The following is a 23,706-nucleotide window of genomic DNA, read 5'->3' as shown; positions in this document are numbered from 1 at the left end:
ACTGTGTTGAGCATGCACTATATATACTTTTTGTGAATTGTATTACCTGTGTCAATGCATGAAATGACAATGAATAAATGGAAATAAATGAGTGCATAATAAGTATATTTCCATATTAAAGCCTCATTTCTGATATACTCAGTTTGGGAGAACGCTCTTGTTCATTTGTACGGATTGACCAGGGTTTCTGTAGGGTTTCACACATACTGTGCATTCTTACATACTGTAGGCTACTCCTGTGCACATATGCACATAATGGACCTTTCTCACAGAGGAGACAGCTGTAACTATAATGTGACTGTGTTTAATGTATGTCAGTTAGCTATTAGAGAGCCATGCACTATGTATGAGGCCATTGATTAATGTGGCCTGATTAGTTACACGTGGTAAAGTCGGTGAGAAAGGTCTCCTCCCAAGTTCAAGGAAATGTTGCATCATGCTCACCAGGGTTAATCGGTTTCCTGAGACGACTTGGTTCATCCCATTTTATAAAGGAACTCTTTTCATTGGCCATGAAGTGAAGCACCCGTAGCTGCTACTTGCTCTTCCCATTCATTCATTGAGTCCTGCAGCTGTGCGGAGGAAGAGTAAGGTAGGATATTCTCAGGCTTTTAAATAAAACATACAGTAATGATGTTTTGTTCGAATGCTGCATTGGCATCTTTGTAAGTGGCCTAAGTAAATTTTTGGTTTGGAGCTGGCCGATCCATGTGAAACGTCAGGATGTATTCAGAGCAGACCCAGTTCCCTTTCGAAATCGATGTTACACCTTATTCTGTGACCCTGTGTCCTGATTTGAAGTTTCAGCGAAGTCTTTACCAGCTGTTACCTGAAATAGTGACCTCATAGTATTAGATACGGTCACCAGTTTTGAATTGAAAACTGGTGGTAGCACTCAATATCTGGTCAAACCATACGTATTTTTTCTAATTGACGCCTGTTCCCCAAATCACAGATTGCAGAATCACTTCGTGTAACAAAATGACCACTAGGGGCGCTTTCGAGCTCTAAAACTTGACATCCATTCAGGTGCATTTTTTTTAGAAGCAAAAAAAGCTAAAAGTTTGAAAGAAGTTGCGAGATTCAGTTTTGGAGCATTCGAATTTCTTCTTGAAGAGCTTTATTGTTTCTAGTCTAGACGTGTTTTTGATTATGAATGACATTGAATGTGTGCAAAATATAGTTGTCTATACATGAGTGACATTAACCAGCCATTGTACTGCAGCACCTTTTGCACTCATAGTTGTGTCATCTAACTTGTCTGATTCTCTTAACCCAAATCGTCGACTGCCACAAATTTTAACAAGATGGTAGATAAATAATAAATGAAGACTTTTTTTATTTTATGATTTTTACCCACTCACTGGATGTATAGTTTTGTGATCATGGGGCTTTGGACAGATGACCTGCTTTCAATTGGAACTAATTCCCTCACACAGTAGGCAGGTTTATCCTTGGAAGCTATTTGGATTGTGGTTTGGTTTTTGATTTATGATAGTGTGATGACTGATCCTGGCTCAATTTCCTGGCTGGCAGTGCAGTGGGTGGGAATTATGTCGAATTTATCCCTGGATCTGCAGGGCTGGACTTGCCTCGCTCTATATATAACCCTGAGCTTCTCTCTACTCTTGCCTTGCTCAGTGTCTCCCAGGTACTCTCAGCCTGCTCTCCCTCTGCGGCCTCCTCCTTTTGTGTTGACCAACTTTTGCACTCAAGGCAACCAAGAACCATGGCCCAGCAACAGCAGATTAGGTATGAACCTGCTCTGTCCATCAGGACAATACACCACACTCTTCAGCATGATACAGTATGTAAGCTGCTCAGAGCAAAATAGGAATAAAGCATGCTTTGAGATGCTTTTTTTAAAATTCCATTTTATATAGTAAACAGTTCTAGTTCGCCATCTGTTGTTTCTCTAGAGCTAATATGCCAAATTATAGAAGCCTTGGGATATATAATGCCTCCTGTACGTTGTTTGTGTATTTACTCTGTCGACAAGTTATTTTTGGATGACCAGAGTCACACTATACCCAGTTCTGTTGCTAATGCCTCACATACAGTGTGCACATACACCTTTTTAAAAAGCATAATGAATTAGGCTACTTTTCTATGCAGATAATGATCTTGAGCTTTAGATGACCGATCCTTGTACTGCTTCAGTTAAGTTACGGCAGGTTTTGTCACCTCACCTGACAAGTTCCCCGCCTTACTCCACTTCTAGAAATGTGGTGGGGGGAAAAAAAAGGAATGATTGTTATGCACATGTCTGTTTTGACTTGTCCTTTAACAGCCTCCCAGCCAAATTGATCAATGGAGGGATTGCAGGCATGGTAGGAGTCACCTGTGTGTTCCCAATTGACCTGGCCAAGACCCGCCTGCAGAACCAACGCAGTGGGCAGCAACTCTACAAGAGCATGTAAGAAGAACCACACCCACCAAAAGAAAAGATCCCATCGACATTGAAAGGATCTTCATTGTCAAAAACCTGCCTGACATTGTAAACTTAATTAAATGCACATACATGCTGTGTAATAGCCCTTTCTTACCATACAAGTTCTTCAGTCTATTCATCAACACCTTTCAGTGACACCTTTACAGTAGGCTGTCTCTCTGTGGTCAGTGACTGTGTAGATTTATTTTAAATTATTAAGCTTGAGAAATTCCTTTTTGTGAATCAACTCACCCTATTTTGTGATAGCAGAAAATTACAACCTTGTTCTCCTTGTATGTTGGTTCTTCCCATGACCAGTCTTCCTTTCCAAGCCCTGATTGTATTGTATTATACTCACTTAATTATGATTGCATAAGCATCAAGTGTTTCCTGTAAATCATTTGCATAACTAATCCATTTGTTTTTCTTCCTTCAGGATGGATTGCCTAATAAAGACTGTTAAATCTGAAGGCTACTTTGGCATGTACAGAGGTAAGACTAGTCACACTGTCCATACTAACGTTTTTTTTTTTCTTTTTAAATACGCGCCTGTTGAATAGTCTTCAAGGATATCGTATAGAAGTATTTTAGATCTGTGACATACTTTGATACTTTTTGTCTGACCAACAAGTTTGGTATGTGACCTAAACCAAACCTACAAATTTAACCAAAGGAAGATTTTCTTGTGCCAAGTTCCTTTTATCCTCCATGCTGTGATGTGTCTCAGTGCTTGGATCAAATTCCATGTAAATGGGCTAATCAGTGGGTCAGTGGTCCATCTTGTAAGACCGTGACCACATAACCACAACTCAATGCACAGCCTGCACTGAAGCTATGTCCAATTTATGCCTCACAAGCTATTGTTTCTTTATCTGATTGACAATCTCTGTGATCCAGTGAGTGGAGCTCATTTCTTTTACAGATATCTTGCTGTCTTTAGATTTGTTGTCTCTACTTTTTATGTAACTTTTTTTCATGAACTACGCTTGTTGTTGCAGGTGCTGCAGTAAATCTCACCCTGGTAACCCCAGAGAAAGCCATCAAACTAGCTGCTAATGACTTCTTCCGCCACCAGTTGAGCAAAGATGGGTGAGTAGTATCACTGAAAAAGACAGACTCCTGTATTGCAATGTCATTCTTGGTTTTTAACCCTGCCTGTGTCTTCAGTGGCAGGTTGACGGTGGTCAAGGAGATGTTGGCAGGATGCTGTGCAGGAATGTGCCAGGTCATTGTCACCACACCCATGGAGATGCTCAAAATCCAGCTGCAGGATGCTGGCAGGCTAGGTAATTACAAGGAAATCAGAAGAATAGATTACCAGCAGCAAATAATGCTTTGGGACGTTAACTTACGCTCTGGTGAAAAACAGTCACAATATGTTTCCTGTATCTGCCAGCGGCCCAGCAGAGAGTGATGCCTTGTGTTGTAACGGCTCTGAAGATGGGGGGGACCAGTGCTGTTCTTAGCCGTTCCTACAACACCAGCCCTGCGCCTCAAGTCATGCGAGTGTCTGCCACACAGATCACCAGAGAGCTGCTGAGGACTAAAGGAGTCACAGGACTGTACAGGGGACTTGGAGCCACATTGATGAGGTGAGATGACATTTAATGCTTGCTCTTGCTCACCTGGTTTTCTATCTTTGGTCACCGGTCTGTTAATGTGGTGAACATACTTGTTTGTTGCTTTTTCAGGGACATTCCGTTCTCTGTTGTGTACTTCCCTCTTTTTGCACATCTGCACCAGCTCGGTCAGCGTTCATCTGAAGACCCATCTGTGCCCTTCTATTGGTCCTTTATGTCTGGCTGCTTGGCTGGATCCATGGCTGCTGTGACTGTCAGCCCTTGCGACGGTGAGTGACTCTATGCAGATAACTGGTCAATGTTTGGGGGACTGGGAAATGATCATCAGTTTTATATTTAACTGAAATTTTAAGTTGTCAACTAAACTAAGTTTTGTATGTCTTGTGCAGTGGTCAAGACAAGGCTACAATCACTCAGAAAAGGAGCTAATGAGGAAACCTACAACGGAGTGGTGGACTGTGTCAGGTAAATTAGTCATACAGCCATCAAACTGTATGCCTTTTCCTCATCATGGTTCGCATGAATTGCACAAGTTACATGCTAACCCTGCTCTCTCTTCCATTCCAGAAAGATCCTGAGAAAGGAGGGTCCCGGAGCGTTCCTCAAGGGGGCCGGTTGCCGGGCCCTGGTTATTGCGCCACTCTTTGGCATTGCCCAGGTTGTGTACTTTGTAGGAGTTGGAGAGTGCTTACTGGGGTACACCCCCTACAACATCTACTCTGCATAAACAAGCTGTTTCATAGTCTTTCTGCCACCTCATTAAATTACAGACAGCTATGCCCTGGGCATAGCCATGGACCCAGCTCTCTGTTACTGTGTACCTTCTTTATTGTCGGAGGCTTTCAGAGTAAAATGCTAAAGGACCATTTATATTCATAATGGTTTCAAATTATGTCTTTAGCATGACTATCTCTTAAGGACTTGACAGTCCTACATTGATCACCATTTCACCCAGATCAGACTTGACTCTACTCCTGTGGCACCAAACCTTTCCCCCTGTTTCCTTAGATTTAGCCCCATCCCTAAATGTGCTCCATATCAGTTACCCTTGACTGTAAACCCTAACCTGTATATATCTCCTCTAACTGCCCCATCTTGTCAACCACTAGGTGATGGCTGTTAATGGTGTTGCAAAAGAAACCTTATTGTGTTAGGGGGCATCTACTAAGTAATAACAAAGGCAGACTATTGAAAATTTACTTGAATAGTTTAAATCCTGTTTTGAAAGGGTTACATGTGAAACTGGGCCATGGATGTTGATCCCTGTCTTTGTATATAGTGTATTTGGTTTTAAAGCAGATATCATTTGGTAAATAACTTCTCTCACAAAATGATTGTCACATGTTGTCCTGGTTGGGGAAAAGATGTGGGAAAACTGAAGGGTGTCATAGCTTATGAATGAACAAAAACATTTGGACTATTTGCCCACTGAGCTGCCAAACAGGGATTCTGTATTGTTTCTGTTACGAGGAGTGATTTCCAGTGCTTCTGAATTGGTTGCCTCCTTGTCTGCACTGCTTTATACTTGGTACCAAGACTGTAGCTGACCATAGATGCTCTCTGGTGTTTATTTTTCAGAACAATGGCGGTTGAGGTGTTTGGGTTTTTTACTGGGCACTATGAATCTTTCCCTGGCAGCCTACACAACTGTTTATGTAACGTGCAAGCTTGAACTCTGCAGCTGAACAGCTCAATAAGGGCTTCTGCAGTTGATGGTGGTAAACTAGTCTGATGATGGACAAGACTTTATTGATGGGATCCGCTGTGCTTTTGGGACCAAGTCTATTGAAAAAAGTGCAACATGATTTACACATAGCCACTTTCCCATAGTTGACTGTGGTTGCCTGTGACTGGTCAGGTTCTCTTGTCAGATAGAGATACAGGAGTCCACACAAATGTATCATGTTAGGCATTTAGAAGCAGAACAGGGTGCAATGATGGACTGCATACTTGTTTCATGGGTAAAAGTACTTTACCAATGTAAATATGTATCCTGTATTTTTTTTTCGATTTTCTCAAACTGCAAGTTAAACTTATTGAGACCGTTAACATTTCAACATTTTTGAAAGTCTTTCAACCAGTTGAGAAGATTCATTTCAGAATGAATTACGAATGTAAATACAGATTTCTAAATGCTGAATAAATATTTTTAATGCAGTGTTAATTGTGTTATTTGTGGAGTATGTGTAGCCTGTATTATTACATATTATAGTCACAAGGGTGGACCTCATTCAGTCATATTCTCAGGTAGGGGCTGTTGGAAATAGCAGCAGGTTGACTGTAGACATCACAATACTTTTTCTGATGCAAGCTTAAATGTGTTACCCTACTCCTCTACACTGGCATGGATAGGTTTGTGGCAGTAAAAATGCTCATGCTGCAGTGTTGGGGTAACCCTACCCTGGGCCCTGGAGCATTACATGCATAACTATCCCCTCAACTAAATAGTCAGCTGTCCTTTACGCTCATGTGCAGAAAGGTGACACGACTCTTGACATGACACTCATGCGACTAAACCTGAAAACCCACTTAATCACAGGGGATATCAAATACAATCAGCCACAATCTTCACAAGCTGCATTAAAGCCATGCTTTGCTTAAATATAACTCATTCTTATACCTCTAGCACACTACTCCACATATATTTATGTGCTACAGCCAATTATTACTGGCTTTCCTGGGGATCACCTGATTCCTTCTAAATGTATACCTACAACTATAATATACACTGTTACATTTGGAAATCTACTACATATTTAACTGATAGATGGGGGGGATACATCTTTAAGTTTGTGTTACAAAGAATAGAAAAAAATGCTTTTTTCCCTACTTAAAAGGAGAAGAATTCATTTTATGCCTTTTTTAAAAAAATGTTGCAACTGCACATTCTGTGATTAACTCATACCATATTCACACAAGATCTGATGAAAGCATCAGCCTGTATAAATTACATTTGGCGAGGTGTGGAGGTTGTATTACAGTGCTGGAAAGGACTGGAACTGTGTGGACTTGGACTTGGGTTTGGACTGGTATATTTTCAGGGCCTGAAACTATGCAGCAAGTGGAGTATGTGACTAAGGCTGTGTGTGTAATGGTGGAGTCTGATGCTGATATCATGATTAAGAGATTTAACAAGTTATTAAATATAGAAAAATCCCATATAAAGTGACTTGTCTGAATCAGAAACGTATATACAAAGTACTCTTATTAAAAAGCAAAAAAAGTCAAAAGCTTTTCTCAAATACATGAGTCTGTTTTTTTTTTTTGCCAAGCACCCCACCTTTAACCTTTTCCAAAAAGCAGGTTTCCTGAGTTATCTGGACAAGTTTACTGAGTAAAACCCACAACTCCCTCAAATCTGGAACATAAATTGATTTAAAAAGACCTCTCTTTTTATCAGTAAAGTCATCCATATTACCCAGTAAACATGCTACTTGGTAAAGGCCCCTGGAAGAGGCCATGTCACATCACTTTACTAATTACTAATCTGATCTTGTGTCAGTACCTGTGACAGATTACCAGATTTTAATACAACAGGAAATAACTATAAACTGATAATATCAGAACATGTACACCTCTGTGGTGAAATACATAACAGGAAACTGTAAAACTTTAAAAGATTTATTAAACTTCAAACACCTATCTTCCTGAGAAGCCTGGAATGGTATTAAAATAAATTAACACACAACCAACTACGAAAGGCTCGACTGTGTACACAGTGTCATTACATCTCCAGATTTGCTCAAACAAATATAACACAACAACAGCTTTGTGGATTGAGTTGCGCTAAACTGTTCCCAGTTCATTCTATTTTAACTCCACAGAGCCTCTGAAGTGACAGCCTAGTGACTCTGTTGTGTCGCCTCACTCCTCAGAGTAAACACTTCCTATTGGCATCCCAACAGCCTTAAGTGGTAAGTAAGCCTTTGTTGTCTCCTCACTTGTGTCTCATTACACTGAAATGTAAAACTAAAAAAATGAAAGCAACATTGATCAGGGTTTGTGTTCCAAATAGCTTGATCATTTGGACATAATCAACATTAAGATCATTGTTTTAAGTGAGTTTTTAAGAGTTTTTTTTTAGTACCAAGAGGCTTTTGAAGTAGTTGGCAGAGAAATAGTTGTTTTCAGCCATTCAGCTCTCTTGGCAGAGATGACACAGTTGAGTGCGACATTTTAAAAAAACAACCAAAACAATAATAGAAAGTTGAGCCATATGTGCTACTCGTCGAATGTGTGTGACAATTAATTGCACTCCAACTCTACAAACATATGTACACTTTTGCTACTTTCAGACAGCCTGTTGTTCAAAAACAGCTCGTTATCAAAGAAAGGCACGTTAAGAAGCTGTTTTAGTTGTGTGGATTTGCTTTGACTATTGCAAACACTGTCATGACTACAACGCTGTACAACTACTGCAAGCCTCTGTCTACACACAGTATGTTAAATAGTATCACATCAGCTACAAATCATGTACAACTACAGGAAAACACATATTTACATATTTACGAGTCCTGACAATTAGAATAAACAAGAACTACACAATTAACAGGGGCCTGATTTAACCTGGATGTGGTTAAATCCACTTCCATTTATTCAACCTTCTTATCTGCTAGGGTTGAGAGAAATACTGGGGTCGTTTCTCAGTTTTTGTTTTGTTGTGGGGCGATGTACTTTTAAGACACACAGGGGAAAAAAGATGGAAGTGGGAAGAGATCAAAGGCCTAGCTTGGATAACTGAATTTCACATCCCCAGTGCCTATTCTCGGTTGACCGGCTAGTATATGTTTAGCCTGTAAACATGTCTACATGATCTTCTTGACATACAGTCAACAGAGACTCAAGGGTACTCTCTTATTTAAGAGAGCATATCTATTAACACAGAAAAGGTAGAAAGTGGTTTTTATGTTCCCTGATCACTCTGCCAAACAGACGAGGAGCTTTTCCTTTCTGACAAAGAGGGAATTTGGTTTGTGGTTCAGCTGGTGTGTTTACGAGAGTAAAAAACGAGAGTGCTATCAATCTTCTAATCTAACTCTTGGCAAGAAAGTGAATAAGCGTATTGCCTGAAATGTTGACCTATTCCTTTAAGATAATTGCAGATTTTTCTGGTACAGAACAATCTATGTTAATTGTACAGTTCACAGCATGTGCATTCTGTATGAGTGCTGGGGCTGCACAATGGATGCATTCTCGAAGCATTCACTGGTCATTCCCTCTCTTGGTCTCACGTGTGTTAATTTGTGTGCAGAGATAAGCAAACTCAGTTACTTTCACCTCAAATTGCTCTCTTGAGCTAAAGTTTCCCACAGCCAAGGGGTCAGTGTCAAGGCTGTGTGAAAAAGCATTGACACTACTGCGACAGTATGTGGGTTAAAATTTGTAGTGGTAGCCAAATGGCCATGAGGAAAATAACTATTTGACAGATTGTCGGGTCAACATCAGAAATTATACTGTTCTCACTGGATATGTGAATGGTGTAAGTCTTATCAGAGTGTTATGAAACATAGGGCATGCTACTTTGCAAATAAATAAAGAACAATTCAGAGAAAATAGAGGAAGATCAGGCCAGGAGAGCTGGGTTGAGCACCATAGTGGGAAGGAATTTTTTGAACATGGCCTATTTCCCGGGTCCCTGGATGGATACTAGACAGAGGTTGACATTTGATCTGAAGGCTGTACAGTCTTTCGGGGCTGGGTACAGGAGGGGTCAAGGATCCAGTTTAAATGACCTCCCTGCTGTTGCGAATGGCACAACAGAGCACCATACTGAAGATCATCCCAATGATCTGTTGAGAGGAAAACAGATTTTAAATAAAATCATTCTCACTCACAAAAGTGTGTATTTGTGTATGTTTTCGACTCTTCTTAGGTCCTGCCTCACCATGACTCCAGCGATGCCGATGCCCACGTACCCAATGATGTAGAGTTTACTGTTGAAGAAGTCCTTGATGCCTGTCTCACAGTCCTGCAGACCAAGGATAAGAGGAGTCAAGCAGTGTCAAGTTGTAATGAACCAGGAAGATCTGTATAGCACGACTATGACTCATTCATTAGACAACAAATGGGGCAGAATTTAATTTCCATGTGAAGCTAAAGCTTCTGTCTGACATATCTTACCTTAGTATCTGGTTTGGGCTCAGGGCAGGGGCTTACTTTGGTTCCACAACAGTTCAACTGAATGTGGGAAAAAACCCATTATATGATGGAAACATATGTGTAAGCAAAGCTTTAAAAAAAGCTTTTAATATGCTATTTTTCTGCATTAAGAACATAATGTTACCCTAAATATTTTATTTTGTACTTACTACTTTCTGGTACGAGATGATCAATGTGCCATTATCGTTTTCATTGTAGGTTGTTGCATAGAAGTTCTGAACATCTTCGATAATCTGAGTGTGAGAGGACAAGTGAATGACGTGGTGCTGCTGGGATTTATCACACTCATTGCACTACTCAACCTGTAAAACAATAAATATACCTTGTCTTTGTTTAAGAATCCAAAGACCCCTGCTGCCACCTCAGCTCCAAAGATGATCAACAGACAGGCAAAGAACTGAAAAAATCCACAGATGAGTGTACTTGGAAATGGGTTATAGGTGAAATATATGCCTGCTTAAAAGGTATTTTCCGACTATTGGGAATTTTATTGAAAATTTTATAGACAAACATTTCACTTCTGTTTTTGCTCTTGTGTTTGGATGCATGTGTACTCACTGAACCCAGCAGGCATTGAGATTCCCGAACAGCTCCACAGCAGCCAAAGAAACCAACCAACATCACCAGACTGCCAGCACCTATCAGGATATACACGCCTAGAGGGACAGAGAAAAGGAAATTGATCACTTATATGCAATGATGCAATGGTAAACAAAAAGGCAGATAAATAAGACCTTTAGTCATGAGGCAAACAACCATCAGAATTACATTTAATATATTCTATTCATCAACATAATTAAGATATATCAGCCTAAAAAGCCTAAAAAGATGCATTCACTACATCTCTGTTAACATGCTCAGCTTTTCCTAGCTAGTTCATTTGGCAAATTTTAATTTGCCGGGTCACCACCAGGGAGCAGCATAGTGCCAAGCAGAGCAATCAGACAGTGGTATTTAACATTTCAGACTGTACTATTGCTGTGGTCAGCTGAGCAAATGGCAACAAAGTTATCTGTCAGATCCTTTTTTAGGAGTGGACCCACTTTTATTCTGCATTTTAATAGTGTCCTCATGTGAGATGCCTCGTAAATAGCCTTGTTGGCAAGAGCCTGATTTAGGGGGAGCTTTAAGATGGGTCTGTTGCTATGCGACAACTCTGCAGAGGACGGGGTGAGAGAAGACGCATCAGCCCCCAGGTGATGTGGGCTCAGGTGGGAACGAGAGAGGAAGACAGTTCATAGGATCCCAGTGGGTCAACAAAAAGATTTATGTGATACAATAATTGAGTTGGGTGCATGATTTCATTTGTTGTTAGGAGGGAGATGCTGATCAGCTTTTAACTGGGGATAAGTGATGTTGCTGAATTCACAAACTGAAAGAGACGCTGTTTCTCTACTTTGGTTTCAGCAGAACACTGCATTGGTTTTCCCTTTAGCTCTTAGACTGAAGTTGTTCTCATTTTCTTACAATACGTCATTTCAAAGTACAAAGAAAAGAGACGTTTTTTGAGGGTTTGATGCCATGGGAACGAGGCATAGCAACTGTTGAGCGCTCTCAGCTGTGTCTGTGGGGACAGCGCTCTCACTGTCAAAGCCATGTGTAGCACTATACTCTCAGAGGACCTGACAGAGGCCACCTATCCACTGTCAAACCACATGGACATCTGAGTTTTAGTCCACACACATACACACAGGAAGAAGTGATGACATACCTTGCAGAAAATCTGCAATTTGCACAACCTTATCAGTCCTAAACTGGCTTCAGAGAAGCAAATAAAGTACCCATCAGGAAGAGAACAGTTTAGTCTGGAGGCTGTTAAAATAACTGACATTATCATAAGTATCACACTGATTGCAGAGAGTGGGAGAAGGGTAGCTGTAAATGGGACAGCTAAAAACCTCTCTCTCCTCCTCTTGCCGATTCTGCACTGTCATGTCATTTGACTTCCCATCTTGTTTTTCTTTCAAATCTTTGCCATGGATCCCCATCTGTTTCTATGATGGTCCTCTTCCATATGCCTTTTTAACTGTCCCCACACTCTCTTTCCATCTGGGCAGGGTGACTGACTGAAGGGTGGTTAGGACTTTTATATGTGCTTGTGGGGTGTGTATTTGTGTGTGTCTGTGCATGGTGGGAAGCCTGTGGTAGGAATATACCCTCTCACACAGAGACAGACATTTATTCACAGGCAAAGGGAGTTGCAATGAAACATGTCAATAAACAATTTTAAAGCCCCTCTCCAGACTGAGAATGACAAAGATGAGAGGAACATGGCATTTTGATATGTATGTGGTACATATGTGTATGTGTGCAGCATGTTTAAAAAATAGATATTATTATATTATCATATTAGATGCCACTTTCAACGGACTGCTATGAAATATCACGTTTGCAATTTGCAAAATTCTTGGTTTGATTTGAAAAGAAACAGTGGTGTCATGATATGATACATTTTCAGAGTGAAACAACTGAACTTTCCTTCCTTCTTGCAACAACAACAGCAGATATTTAATTAATTGTTCAACACATGAATTGATTCAGTGTGTTACAGCATATTGTTACACACCTATTGGCTGTGGAGATTAGCAGAGGTGTGCTATGGTACTCACCAATGAAGAAAGTGTCTGGAGCCTTATCACCATTGAGCAGAGACACAGTTTCTGGGTCAAAACGAAGCCACAGTCCCACTGCCAGAACAAAGGATCCCATCAACTGCAGAGAGAGATGAAAAGAAAGCTTTTGGTACATACGAATACTTATTTCTGAAGAAAATGCAAAGAAAACACTGTGGACAAGTGGTCCACAGTCATGTGCTGTCCAGACTCATGGCTTTAATTGTAACTGAACACTAATAAATACCAACTGTATTCCCTAACTAGTCTTCTCTCATGCTCCTTTTCCTTTTAAAGATGTAATAATCATTGCAAACAATCCTTATTTTGAGAAACACAGTCAGTAACTATAAAGTAGAAAATCAATTTTCTGTTATGCATTTCATAATGAAGCATGTTTCTCTTATCATTTCTATCCTGGCTTTGGATCTGACATCATTGCTGTACTTTGGTTTCAGCATTCATCACAAACACAACAATCTTTTCATCTGAAGCACAACAGTGGAAGTGCATGTTTTTCAGGCCTTCAGAGGGCTTGTTCTTTTGCTCTCCTTGAATGTGATTTTCCACATTAAAAAAAATGGTGCTGTGGAGTTTCCACTCCGGCCCTCCACCCTTTGCAACAGAAGTATAATTTCATTAGTTAGTTAGGCTAAAAATTGAATATTTTCTGTCAAAACAATAGGTCTCAATATCTGTCTACATCGTGGGTGGATTATTTAAGCGTTCTTAGCCAATAGATCCCAGCAAAATGTAACTTATGTAACTCTGAAACACCCATTCGCGATATTTGGCTTCCCAGTAGGGAGAAAATGACCGTAGCTTGGCTACAGCCAGCAGTGTGGCACCTTGAGCTTTAACAGGCTCTCCTGTTTGTTTGAAAATGTGGTTACATGTTGCTCATATTTTCCTTCATCTAAACCACCATCAGTATACACTGACTGAAATCATACTCCCTGCAATGCTCTTGCTTTGGGGCAAACTGACTACAGTAAAAAACTTTTATTCTCTAAGTGGCCAGAAGAACTTGAAGTAAATACTTTTTTTCTGAGATCTGAGATGCTCTCAGAGGCAGACACTGTGGTGGGCGCTCCACTGACAGATCAATACTGAGAGGTTTTAATGATCACTGAGCCCATGCCCCCTGAGGATAATCCAGTTTAAAAACCTTCTGAGCCGAGCTTCAAAACAACAGTGTCTATGTGTGTGTGTATGTGCACAGAGAAATACAATGATTTGTCTAAATGGAGAGTATTTCGGAGTGCTTGTCACATGGTCTCTCTGTGTCCTAGTTCTGAGAATTTAGGTAGACCAGTGTTTGTGTGACTGTTTGTTTCTGTGTCCTCGAGCTCTGTTAAGTGAATTTATTTAGAGAAACCAACCCTGTTGCCAAGTTCAGGCAAAAACAAAACAGTTCCATCTCTGCATCTTCTATCATTTTACTTTGTGACCTCTTGTTTACCAAATCTACTCTGCCTTTTTCTTATTCTGCAATTGCTCTTGTTTCACCTCTTTCATCTTTTATCTTCTGGATATCAGCCTCGTCCTCACTGTCTACACTCATCTCCTCCTGCACTTCAGGTCCACAGGTTATATTTTATGGTGTTGGTCTGAAGTAAAGCCAGTAGCTCAGTTGTAAAGCATCGGAATAGGACAGGTGCTGGGAAGCCGGCCTCCTCCCAAACTGAGGATTTGTGTGTCATGCGTGGTGATGTATGGGACAGCTGAGCTCTTGGGGTTTCAGGATTAGCAGATCCAAAGTGATAAAGCACAGTGAAGTGAACACTGTAGACATGTAGACTTACTGAACCAGGCTGGATTAGTGCAGAGAGGGCCTCTGGATCTATTTAACACTGGTATTTGTCGGAACACCTGATGGTGCGATGGTGTTGTTGGAGGTGTGAGGTGAGCACTGAATCATGCGGATATACACACAGTGCTAAGAGCTGGTGTTATCTCAAACTAGATGTTGTTAAGTGCTGTATGGAGGAGCAGGTGGTTGTTTCACAATTGAAAAGAGCTCAGTGCTCATCCAAACCTCATTACTATTATGGCTACATTTAAAAGCCTTTTCAAAACCAGATGCATAGATGGATACCACACTGAAAGGTCTCATTTTAGAACAGAGGGGCTACATCAACACTGCAGTCAGTAGCCGACGTGCTAAGTACATTCTCAACTCTGGTACTCATGAGCCTGACTATCCCAAAGGTCCCATTAACCCCACTGCTTACGTACCTCCCTGCTTTACCCCCCACCACTTTGTCTGCCATCATTACCCCGTCTGACACCAGACATACCCCACCCTTCTCCCGGCCTCTCTACCTCCAGGATCTACCACCCCGCCCCCTGACTTATCTCCATGTATCCTCTGCCCCACATCATCCCGCCCCCTCCCTCGCAACCTCACCCAAAGGACAAAGACCCACTGTCTCCATGTGACTATACGCTTTGGCACACAATAGGAGGGAAACAGACACAATGAAAGAGAGAATGAATGAGGGAAAGGAGAGGAAAAGAGAGAATAAGCTGTTATACGTCCCATCACTTTTATCTTTGCCTGGGGACACAGGCTACAGAAGCATCTTGTTGAGAGAAAAGTTAAAACTCTGTGTGTCCTCCTGTATAGCCTATATTTCTTTAAAACACAAAACACTCTTTCTGTCTTAACATCTCTTAGGATAGTTTGAATGTCTGGATATTTCTAGATGGGGGTGGAAATCTCTCTGTCGAAGCTTTATTGAGGTTCTTTTACAGTGTAAGACCTACTTTTTAACGGTGCAGTTAAATAGTGTTTCTGTGAGGGGAATTTCCATGAGAACAGGGGCTGAGCTGACACAGGGCTGTGGTCTTGGTCAGAGACAGTCTGTGGCATTATCCACTTTCTAGGTTAGGCTTATTTTAAGTGGAAAAAATTGGCTTATTGTAAATTAAAACAAAGTAAACTGATTCTTTAACTCCAACAGTAATTGGTGAGTGATTTAAGCTTGTCAAAAATAGTCTTCTGTCTGGCATATGTTTGGAAAAACAGATGCAAGTGCATATTAAAAATGATGGGCAGAAGGAAAGTGTGAATAGGAGTGAGAAAATTACGGGTGGAGTAAATCCCCATTGTACTCTGCCACAGTGTGAGGGTGGGGAGTGTAATGGCACACATGAACCTCCACAACACAAACAAATGTGTTTGTAGGGTGGAATATTGGGGCAATATTTTGTGTCAATTGATTTTAAAGTCAGTGCATGTTACCAGAAATCTTCAAAATGTTGGACACCTCTTCTACATAATGCCTGTGGAGGGTTATGGACAAAATCTGAAAAGAAAAAAATCAATCTCCACACTGTGTGTCAATTTTGAAAGTGAAACGATTTCTGACAATAGAGAAATCAGTCTGTTAATCTTTCTGATCTTACTTTATTGCTTTAAAAATATTTCTTAAATTTAGCTCATTAGATTAGTTTAGATTATTTGACAATGAAAACAGAACTACATCTCAGCTGTTTGTTATGGACAATAAAGTCCAAGACATGAATTTGTTGTCCTAACAGCTATGCCCTACCAGTGATCAGATACCCTGCAGGAATAATAAGGTGGCCAAAGGAAGAGATACAGACCACAGACGTTAAGACGCGAAAGCTCCTCACCATGCATGGAGGGTTCCATCCCAAATCCTGCACCCTGAGACTGTACGCTAGCCGTAAGGAAGGTGGCCGTGGACTAGTGAGTGTGAGAGCCACTATCCAGGATGAAACATCCAAGATCCACAAGTACATCCAAGATAAGGCCCCAACAGATGACGTGCTCAGGGAATGTCTCAGGCAATGGGGAACAGAGGAAGACGTGCTGGAGGAAGGACCATCATGGGAGGACAAACCCCTAAACGGGATGTACCACCGGAACATAAGTGAAGTGGCTGATATCAAGAAGTCCTACCAATGGCTAGAGCGGGCTGGATTGAAGGACAGCACAGAGGCACTCATCATGGCTGCACAGGAGCAGGCCCTGAGCACCAGAGCAATAGAGGCCCAGATCTACCACACCAGACAAGACCCAAGGTGTAGGCTGTGCAAAGAGGCCCCTGAGACAATCCAGCACATAACTGCAGGGTGTAAGATGCTGGCAGGAAAAGCATACATGGAGCGCCATAACCAAGTAGCTGGCATAGTGTACAGGAACATCTGCACTGAGTATGGACTGGAAACCCCGAGGTCAAAGTGGGGAACACCTCCAAAGGTGGTAGAGAATGACCGAGCCAAGATCCTGTGGGACTTCCAGATCCAGACTGACAGAATGGTAATGGCAAACCAGCCTGACATCGTGGTGGTTGACAAACAGCAGAGGAAAGCCGTTGTGGTTGACGTGGCAATACCAAGTGATGGCAACATCAGGAAAAAGGAACATGAGAAATTAGAGAAGTACCAAGGGCTCAGAGAAGAGCTGGAAAAGGCCTGGAAGGTGAAGGCAACAGTGGTACCCGTGGTCATCGGAGCACTCAGGGCAGTGACCCCCAAACTGGAGGAGTGGCTACAGCAGATCCCTGGAAGAACACCAGACATCTCGGTCCAGAAGAGTGCAGTACTGGGAACAGCAAAGATACTGCGCAGAACCCTCAAGCTCCCAGGCCTCTGGTAGAGGACCCGAGCTCGAAGGACGAGACCACCCGCGGAGGGTGAAGGACAAAGTTTTTTTATATATATATATATATATATAAATATAAATAACAAATATAAAACATTGTTACATATGATGTGGCAGCATCAAACAAAAACAAGTAATTGCAACAATAAACCCGCTTTTTAACATAAATCTGAACCTCCTGCCAATCGTCCTATTGAATCTAATAACATCAGCTACATAGACCCTGTACTGTTGTATGTAATTTGCAAGGTAGTTAATTACTCCCTATGTACCATATTTAGCTTGATATGTGCAGCTCTGGATTCCATAGAAACCTAAAATGATGCCTGTTATTTATTACCCACACCTTTGATAAGTCATCCATCCAGGAAATACAAGCATAATCAAAGTGGCCCTGTACCAGACAACAACAAGGGACCCAGGACACTGCCTTGGTGGACACCGCTAGTCACAGGTTTCATCACAGAAAGTAAGATACCATTCCCCCAGAGAGGTAAGACGAAAAGAAAAACCCTTACCTTTAATTTGGACAACAGAATTTAATGGTTTATAGTGTCAAAAGCTTTTGGCCATGCCATTAAGACTTCTAGTCAAGTCATAACACATACAGAAAGATTGACATTCATCATTAAATTACATGACAATATAGCAATAGTTCTTTTTGTAAATGTACATAAAAAATGTTCCACTCGTTTTGAATTATATCACTGCTTATTTAATTTTATAAAAAGTTTGGGACTTTACCTACCAGGGTCTTTCACTTTCTACACATTTCTCTACATCTTTTCTCTCCTGTTCTCTTTCATTTTCAGTTAGGCTAACCCAGTTATTAAAGTAGAATAAATTGTGTATAATTTTTTAAACTATGTAAATGTGTTTGGGCAAAAAAGTATAGTTATAATATACTATTTACTATGCATGTTTTACATAATGCAGATTAAGACAGAAACCATTTAATGGCAACTATTTTAATAAGCATAGTGCAGAATGAAGAAGGCTGCCATGTTCACTGCCTTAGACGTCATACTCATGAAGAAGAGGAGCTGTGTGGTTATTGACTGCAAATTTACAGAAATAAATGAAAACAACAACAAAAATCCCTTCCATGTGGCATGCAGTGTTGTTGTTTGACCAGCAGAAAAGAATGGAACAGTCTGAAACAATTCAAGCAATGGAGAAAACAAACAGAAACACTGGTGTGGCCTTTTCAAGATGAAGAGCTATGCAGATGGACAAAGACATTGTTTTAATAATTAAGGCAACAGGAATCAGAACACTACCAAAACGTGTCATATCAGTTGTTTTTGATGAGGAGGAAGAACACTGGAGGAATATCTGTGGGAAAGAAGCTTTGTGCTGCACATTTCACACACACATCATTATGAAGCAATGTTTGCCCCACACTGTTTACCTCACAGGCTTCATTTTTGACTAAATAGGGCAGTCAGTGAACTATAGCACATAAACACAGGCCAGACAAGCCAGCAAGGTATTGATGTTCTGTTGCAAGCTTTTGTATTTGCAGCTATTGGTGTAATATATACAAGAGCTTGGTCTGCATTATATTAACGACAGTTTAGTAATGCAGCCCTGCAGGAATCTCACTACATCATGATGCTGTGACATGGAGTCAGAGAGATTTATAAACACAGAGACACTTTGTAAGAATTGATTGATGACCGTGTTTTGAGTGTGTCATCAGAGGTCATTAACTAAGTGTATGACACTCTTCATCCCTCAGGTAAAAACTATTTCATTTTTGTGTTTAAAGTGTCAGTACGTCTCACAGCTCCCATCTGCTGACAACATTCAGCTCCACAGCCTGGCCAACAGAAGAGCCACCGGCCAGTCTCTGCTCTGCCGTCCGCTCAGGGCTCATTGGGGGATTTGAAGGGAAACATATCTGCCCCTCCTCCACCGGCTCTCATCACACACACTCGTCTCATCATCTCTCACTCCAACATCAACAGTGGGGGCTGCAGCCCGGGGGGGGGATTGGGATGCTGTGATTATGAATGGAGGGTGATCACTGTTCATCTGTAGCTGAAAGAGCACAGGGAATGTGGAGAACTCGTATGCAGGAGTGAGCAACCAAAAAGTGGAGGAGCATCTGTTTAGGTGTTTCTGCGATCCTGTATGACTTGTAACACATGCGCAGACAGCGGACATCCACAGAATATCCTGAAATCCTCATACTGATTTAGTTTTTATCTTTATCTGGGTCAAGTTCATGCCAACTGTCGCTCTTTTGTCATGTGAGCATGCACACAAGCACATAAATATCCCTCTCAATCTCCCAATGATCTTTTTCTCCCCTATCTCATTTGTTACTTTCTCTATTTTTCTTTTCTCATTGAACATTCACGCTTGTCTGTCAGGCAATCACCCATCCTCTTTCTCCACCTGTCTGTCGTCTCTCTCGCCATCTCACCTCTCTGTCTCTGCATGTGTCCACACTCAGATGCATCAAAAGGAGATTTCAGCAACAGCCACACCCATCCTGGGTGTGGGGATAGTGCTAAGAGGAGTTAGAACCACTTAATAGTGGGGCTGCTGCGTTTAGGGCTCTGGCAGGCTCAGCTGCTTAGCCAGGCAGGGGCAGCAGACTGAAGTTATGCTATTGTCCCGCTGTCACAATGGCTCCATTCACGCTGCACTCACCGCCTGATCCACTCCACAGATGCTTGTTGGAAAATCTCTCTCTCTCTCTCTCTCTCACACACACACACACAAAGGAACGTCCCCTCTGAGAAGTGAGAACGGTGGCACACATAGGCCAAAGTGCGCCTTCACACACACACACACACACAATAACTTCCTCTAGACTTGAAATTAGTGTGTTCATTTATAGCATGCACTATGAAAGGAATTTAATGAGGGTGTCAGGGTTTATGAAGACACATGTGGAAAGCATGTGTGCAACACACACACACACACACACCTTTAACATCCACCTGACAGTTTGTCTTGGATAAAGTGACTCTCTTGAGTGCCCAAGTGCTGCTTTTTAAAAATTTAGAAGAGGAAGCAGTTGGGGGACCTTGTGCCCCAGGGTGGTTGTAACTTCAGTTTATCAATCAGCTCTGCACCTTTTGTTAATGAAGCTATGTGGCGCAGGGAGCCAACTGCTGAGTTTGTTTTCCATGCTGTCTCTCAATCTGTCTCCCTCTCTGGCTTTTCATTCAGTCTTCCTTTCAAAAACACGCTATCCCGGGAAAAAGGGGGCGGGTTTTTCCTCTGTGGAAAATCTGATTTGAGCCCGGTGAGCCAAAACTAAAAACCTCTGGCTGTCACCCTTTCCGCGCCACGCAGATTAAACCCACGCCGGACTGCAACTAAATAAAGCATACAAGAGTCCGACAAGCGGATAAATGCGAAAACTGTGAACAGCATCGTTACTAACACGCTAAATAACACGTGGGTGTGAAAGTCAGCTGTGTGGAGTGAGCAGTCCGCACTGCTGCACTTGCTCCGTGTTCATTTACGCACAGTTTACATCTCATCGCCACACAGCACAGCACCGAACATGCACTTACCCAGAATGTAAAGTTGAACACGAACAAAAGGTATTTCACACATTTCATTCCTCCTTCCACCTTCCCCATTTCGGTTGGATGTCTCTGTGTTTTGCCTTTGTCCCCGCAAAATGCTCTGACGGTTGTAGGTTTTTGGCTGCGCACACTGTGACAATAAAGGTCCACCCCGGTCACAACACTTGTGCATCAAGAAGCGCCGTCACGGTAGCCTCTCTCTCTCTCTCTCTCTCTCTCTCTCTCTCTCTCTCTCTCTCTCTCTCTCACACACACACACAAACACACACGCACATGCACGCGCATGCACGCACACACTACGCCGCAGGATCCGCTTAAACTCTTTCCAGACCGCCCCTTTCAATAATACAGAGGGGGGCTGAAGGGGGGACCGAGACTACACGATGGGGACTTGGCAAATGTTTGGCCGAAGTGTTGTTTTCCCTGTAACAAAAAGTCACTATTTACTTACAAACTGATATCCACCGTATGTTCAGGATGTCCTTTCTATACTTGACAAGTTTGTAACCTCATGACACCTTATAGTACTTAAATGGTAAAATATGCCTTGAAAAAATAATTAGCAACACAATAAGAAAACAAGCACATAACTGGCAACAAATACAATTACTGTGATATCCTTTGTGTTTGTAATAATCTTAAACTGTGTATGTGAGAACCTACTAAGTTTCCTGTTGTTTTCTTGTCTGATAATGTAATCAATATGCTACTTTTCTTTCTTTCCGTCTGGGCTGATCATTATTATTATTAGTGTTATTACACACCACAATTTCTGTTCATGCACAGTAGCAATTTGCATTGTTATATAATTTGGGTTATGGTAGTTGTGGTTGAATTATTCTTTGCTATAGGATATTTTCATGACTTTGGCTGACAAGTTAATTTTGTGACAAAAATATTTTTATAAGGGAATATTATAATATATAATATAATATAATTTATTCCATAACATGTGTATAGGCCTATCATCGTTTCCTGTTGTTTCATACATTGTATATTGTCTTCATATTTTGTTACTATCCTCAAACACCTTCCATAGCAATAATAAAGGAGTTGACCAAGTTAGTGCTTTAACCTCTTAACTAAGAAACAGTGATGCCAGTTCAAATAGGACGCCCTGTCCTGATTCAACTTTCCACATCAGCATGGACAGTAACCTTGTGATATTTTTCAACTAGGATATAATTCCTATACAGTTGTAGTATCTCACATATGCAGTATGGGAACCAGTCTATTTGATGACAGAAAGTCAAACCTCACGCACAGAGCAAATAGCGTACAGCAAGTAAACAAGGGAAAGCCTAGCATCTGTACAGAAATTAGTTGCTTAAAAAGCTCTGTTTTGTTTTGTAATCTCATTATTAGACAACAGGATTTACTAAATTTCCTTTTACACGACAGCATTTTCCTCTTACAGCAATATGAGCCTCAAATGGAGAACAAAAACGTGTCAAGAATTTTAAACCGGGAAGTTGCCTAATCATTTATTAATAAGACTAGTTGACAAATTCTGGATGGACTGGATAAACTAGTTTCTGCTTCTTTCTGTTTGCTCCCCATGGCGCTAAATTTAGTAATGGAGCAATGAGTTGAAGAGGTTCAGTACATACAAGTTAATCATCGACTGTCCTCATCATTCAACTTAATCTTGAAAGATGGAATGAAAATCTGTTTGAATCAGTAATTGTCTGGAAAAGAAAATGTTTTTATCACACCAGAAGTCATCATTTCTTTGAGAAAAAAAATCATTTTATGGCAATGTCACACTAAAAAATGTATCCAGTTAGTTAGAGTTAGTAGTGATATGTTCAATATTGGGTTACTTGAAAGCTTTCTACCCGTGAGTACTGGATAAAGTTAAACCATTGCTGAGTTTTTAGTGTTTATATTTCTCTGAATTTAAAGCACAATTGACTTCTTATTCCTAAATGCATTGTCCAACCTTGTGCAAAGCACCAGCTAAGCACAACCTAAATTTACTATAGCCCCTCTGCTGGATTTCTTCCCTCAGTGTCATCGGTGACTGGGAGCATGTAACTCAGCAGCAATGTTCAACCATGTTCAACATAAATATTTTCCCCACCACCATGGAGAGCAGACATCCAAAGAGCAGTTTCATTTTATCACTGGGAAATTAGGCACTGGTTGGAAAATGTCCTTATAGAGGAACAAAGTGGTCTGCCAAGCTGAACGCTAGAGGGAAGGAGTCAGACAGGAATGACATAACAGAGAGAGAGGGAGAGAAGGGCTAGAACAAATGCTAGATTATGTATTTATGTGAATAATTACCAACATGTAGCTCTTGTCAGCCATTCACATGCGTCTGTCCCAAAAAAATCTAAAAAGTCTAAAACTCTCAGAGCAGCTAAGTTTGTGCTGTGAGACTCATTAAGGGAATTGCGGAGGACAGAGCAAAAACAAAAAAGGTTTATTTTGGACGCTAACCAGAGCAGTGCTAAAAGAGGAAAGGCTGATAAGACTGGGACAAGACCACTGTGTCCCCACTTGTTGGTTGTTGTGGGCTGTTGGTGGCTCAGTTGCTATGTGGTTCCAAACATGTGAACAAGAAAAATGTGTGCAGGTCATAACCTCCATGAAAATAGATAATAAATAGCTGACTAGATTCTTGGCCAGGTCACCATTTTTTTTTTTTTACCTGGTTAAATAAATAAAAAAAGATACTTTTACAGCTCATCATGATACTTAACCGGCCCATGGTCAATTGCTCTGTTCTTTT

The 23,706-nt window shown here is 41.1% G+C and overlaps 2 protein-coding genes across 3 annotated transcripts; one reads left to right on the top strand and one right to left on the bottom strand.

The window, feature by feature from the left end:
- The first annotated feature begins 447 nt into the window (after positions 1–447).
- Positions 448–6,175, top strand: LOC122882425 (mitochondrial glutamate carrier 1-like). Its single transcript, XM_044209769.1, has 10 exons — positions 448–592; positions 1,642–1,752; positions 2,291–2,416; positions 2,868–2,923; positions 3,430–3,520; positions 3,599–3,717; positions 3,828–4,023; positions 4,123–4,280; positions 4,401–4,476; positions 4,579–6,175. The coding sequence occupies exons 2-10, from the start codon at positions 1,730–1,732 to the stop codon at positions 4,736–4,738; spliced, it is 1,005 nt and encodes a 334-aa protein (XP_044065704.1). The 5' UTR covers positions 448–592; positions 1,642–1,729; the 3' UTR covers positions 4,739–6,175.
- A 1,443-nt stretch (positions 6,176–7,618) lies between these two features.
- On the bottom strand, positions 7,619–21,215 carry LOC122882437 (tetraspanin-2-like). Of its 2 annotated transcripts, none has more exons than XM_044209793.1 (8): positions 20,955–21,215; positions 12,780–12,882; positions 10,729–10,826; positions 10,493–10,567; positions 10,320–10,403; positions 10,132–10,188; positions 9,927–9,979; positions 7,619–9,800 (listed from the first exon to the last, which is right to left on the bottom strand). In XM_044209793.1, the coding sequence occupies exons 1-8, from the start codon at positions 21,021–21,023 to the stop codon at positions 9,788–9,790; spliced, it is 552 nt and encodes a 183-aa protein (XP_044065728.1). In that variant the 5' UTR covers positions 21,024–21,215; the 3' UTR covers positions 7,619–9,787. The 2 variants fall into 2 exon arrangements, with proteins under 2 accessions (XP_044065728.1, XP_044065726.1); XM_044209791.1 differs by having other exon boundaries at positions 9,896–9,979; positions 20,955–21,211.
- Between the last annotated feature and the right edge of the window lie 2,491 nt (positions 21,216–23,706).

Source organism: Siniperca chuatsi, linkage group LG10 (genome assembly GCF_020085105.1).
Source record: "Siniperca chuatsi isolate FFG_IHB_CAS linkage group LG10, ASM2008510v1, whole genome shotgun sequence".
Taxonomy (NCBI): domain Eukaryota; kingdom Metazoa; phylum Chordata; class Actinopteri; order Centrarchiformes; family Sinipercidae; genus Siniperca; species Siniperca chuatsi.
This window is presented reverse-complemented; position numbering and strand designations above follow the sequence as displayed.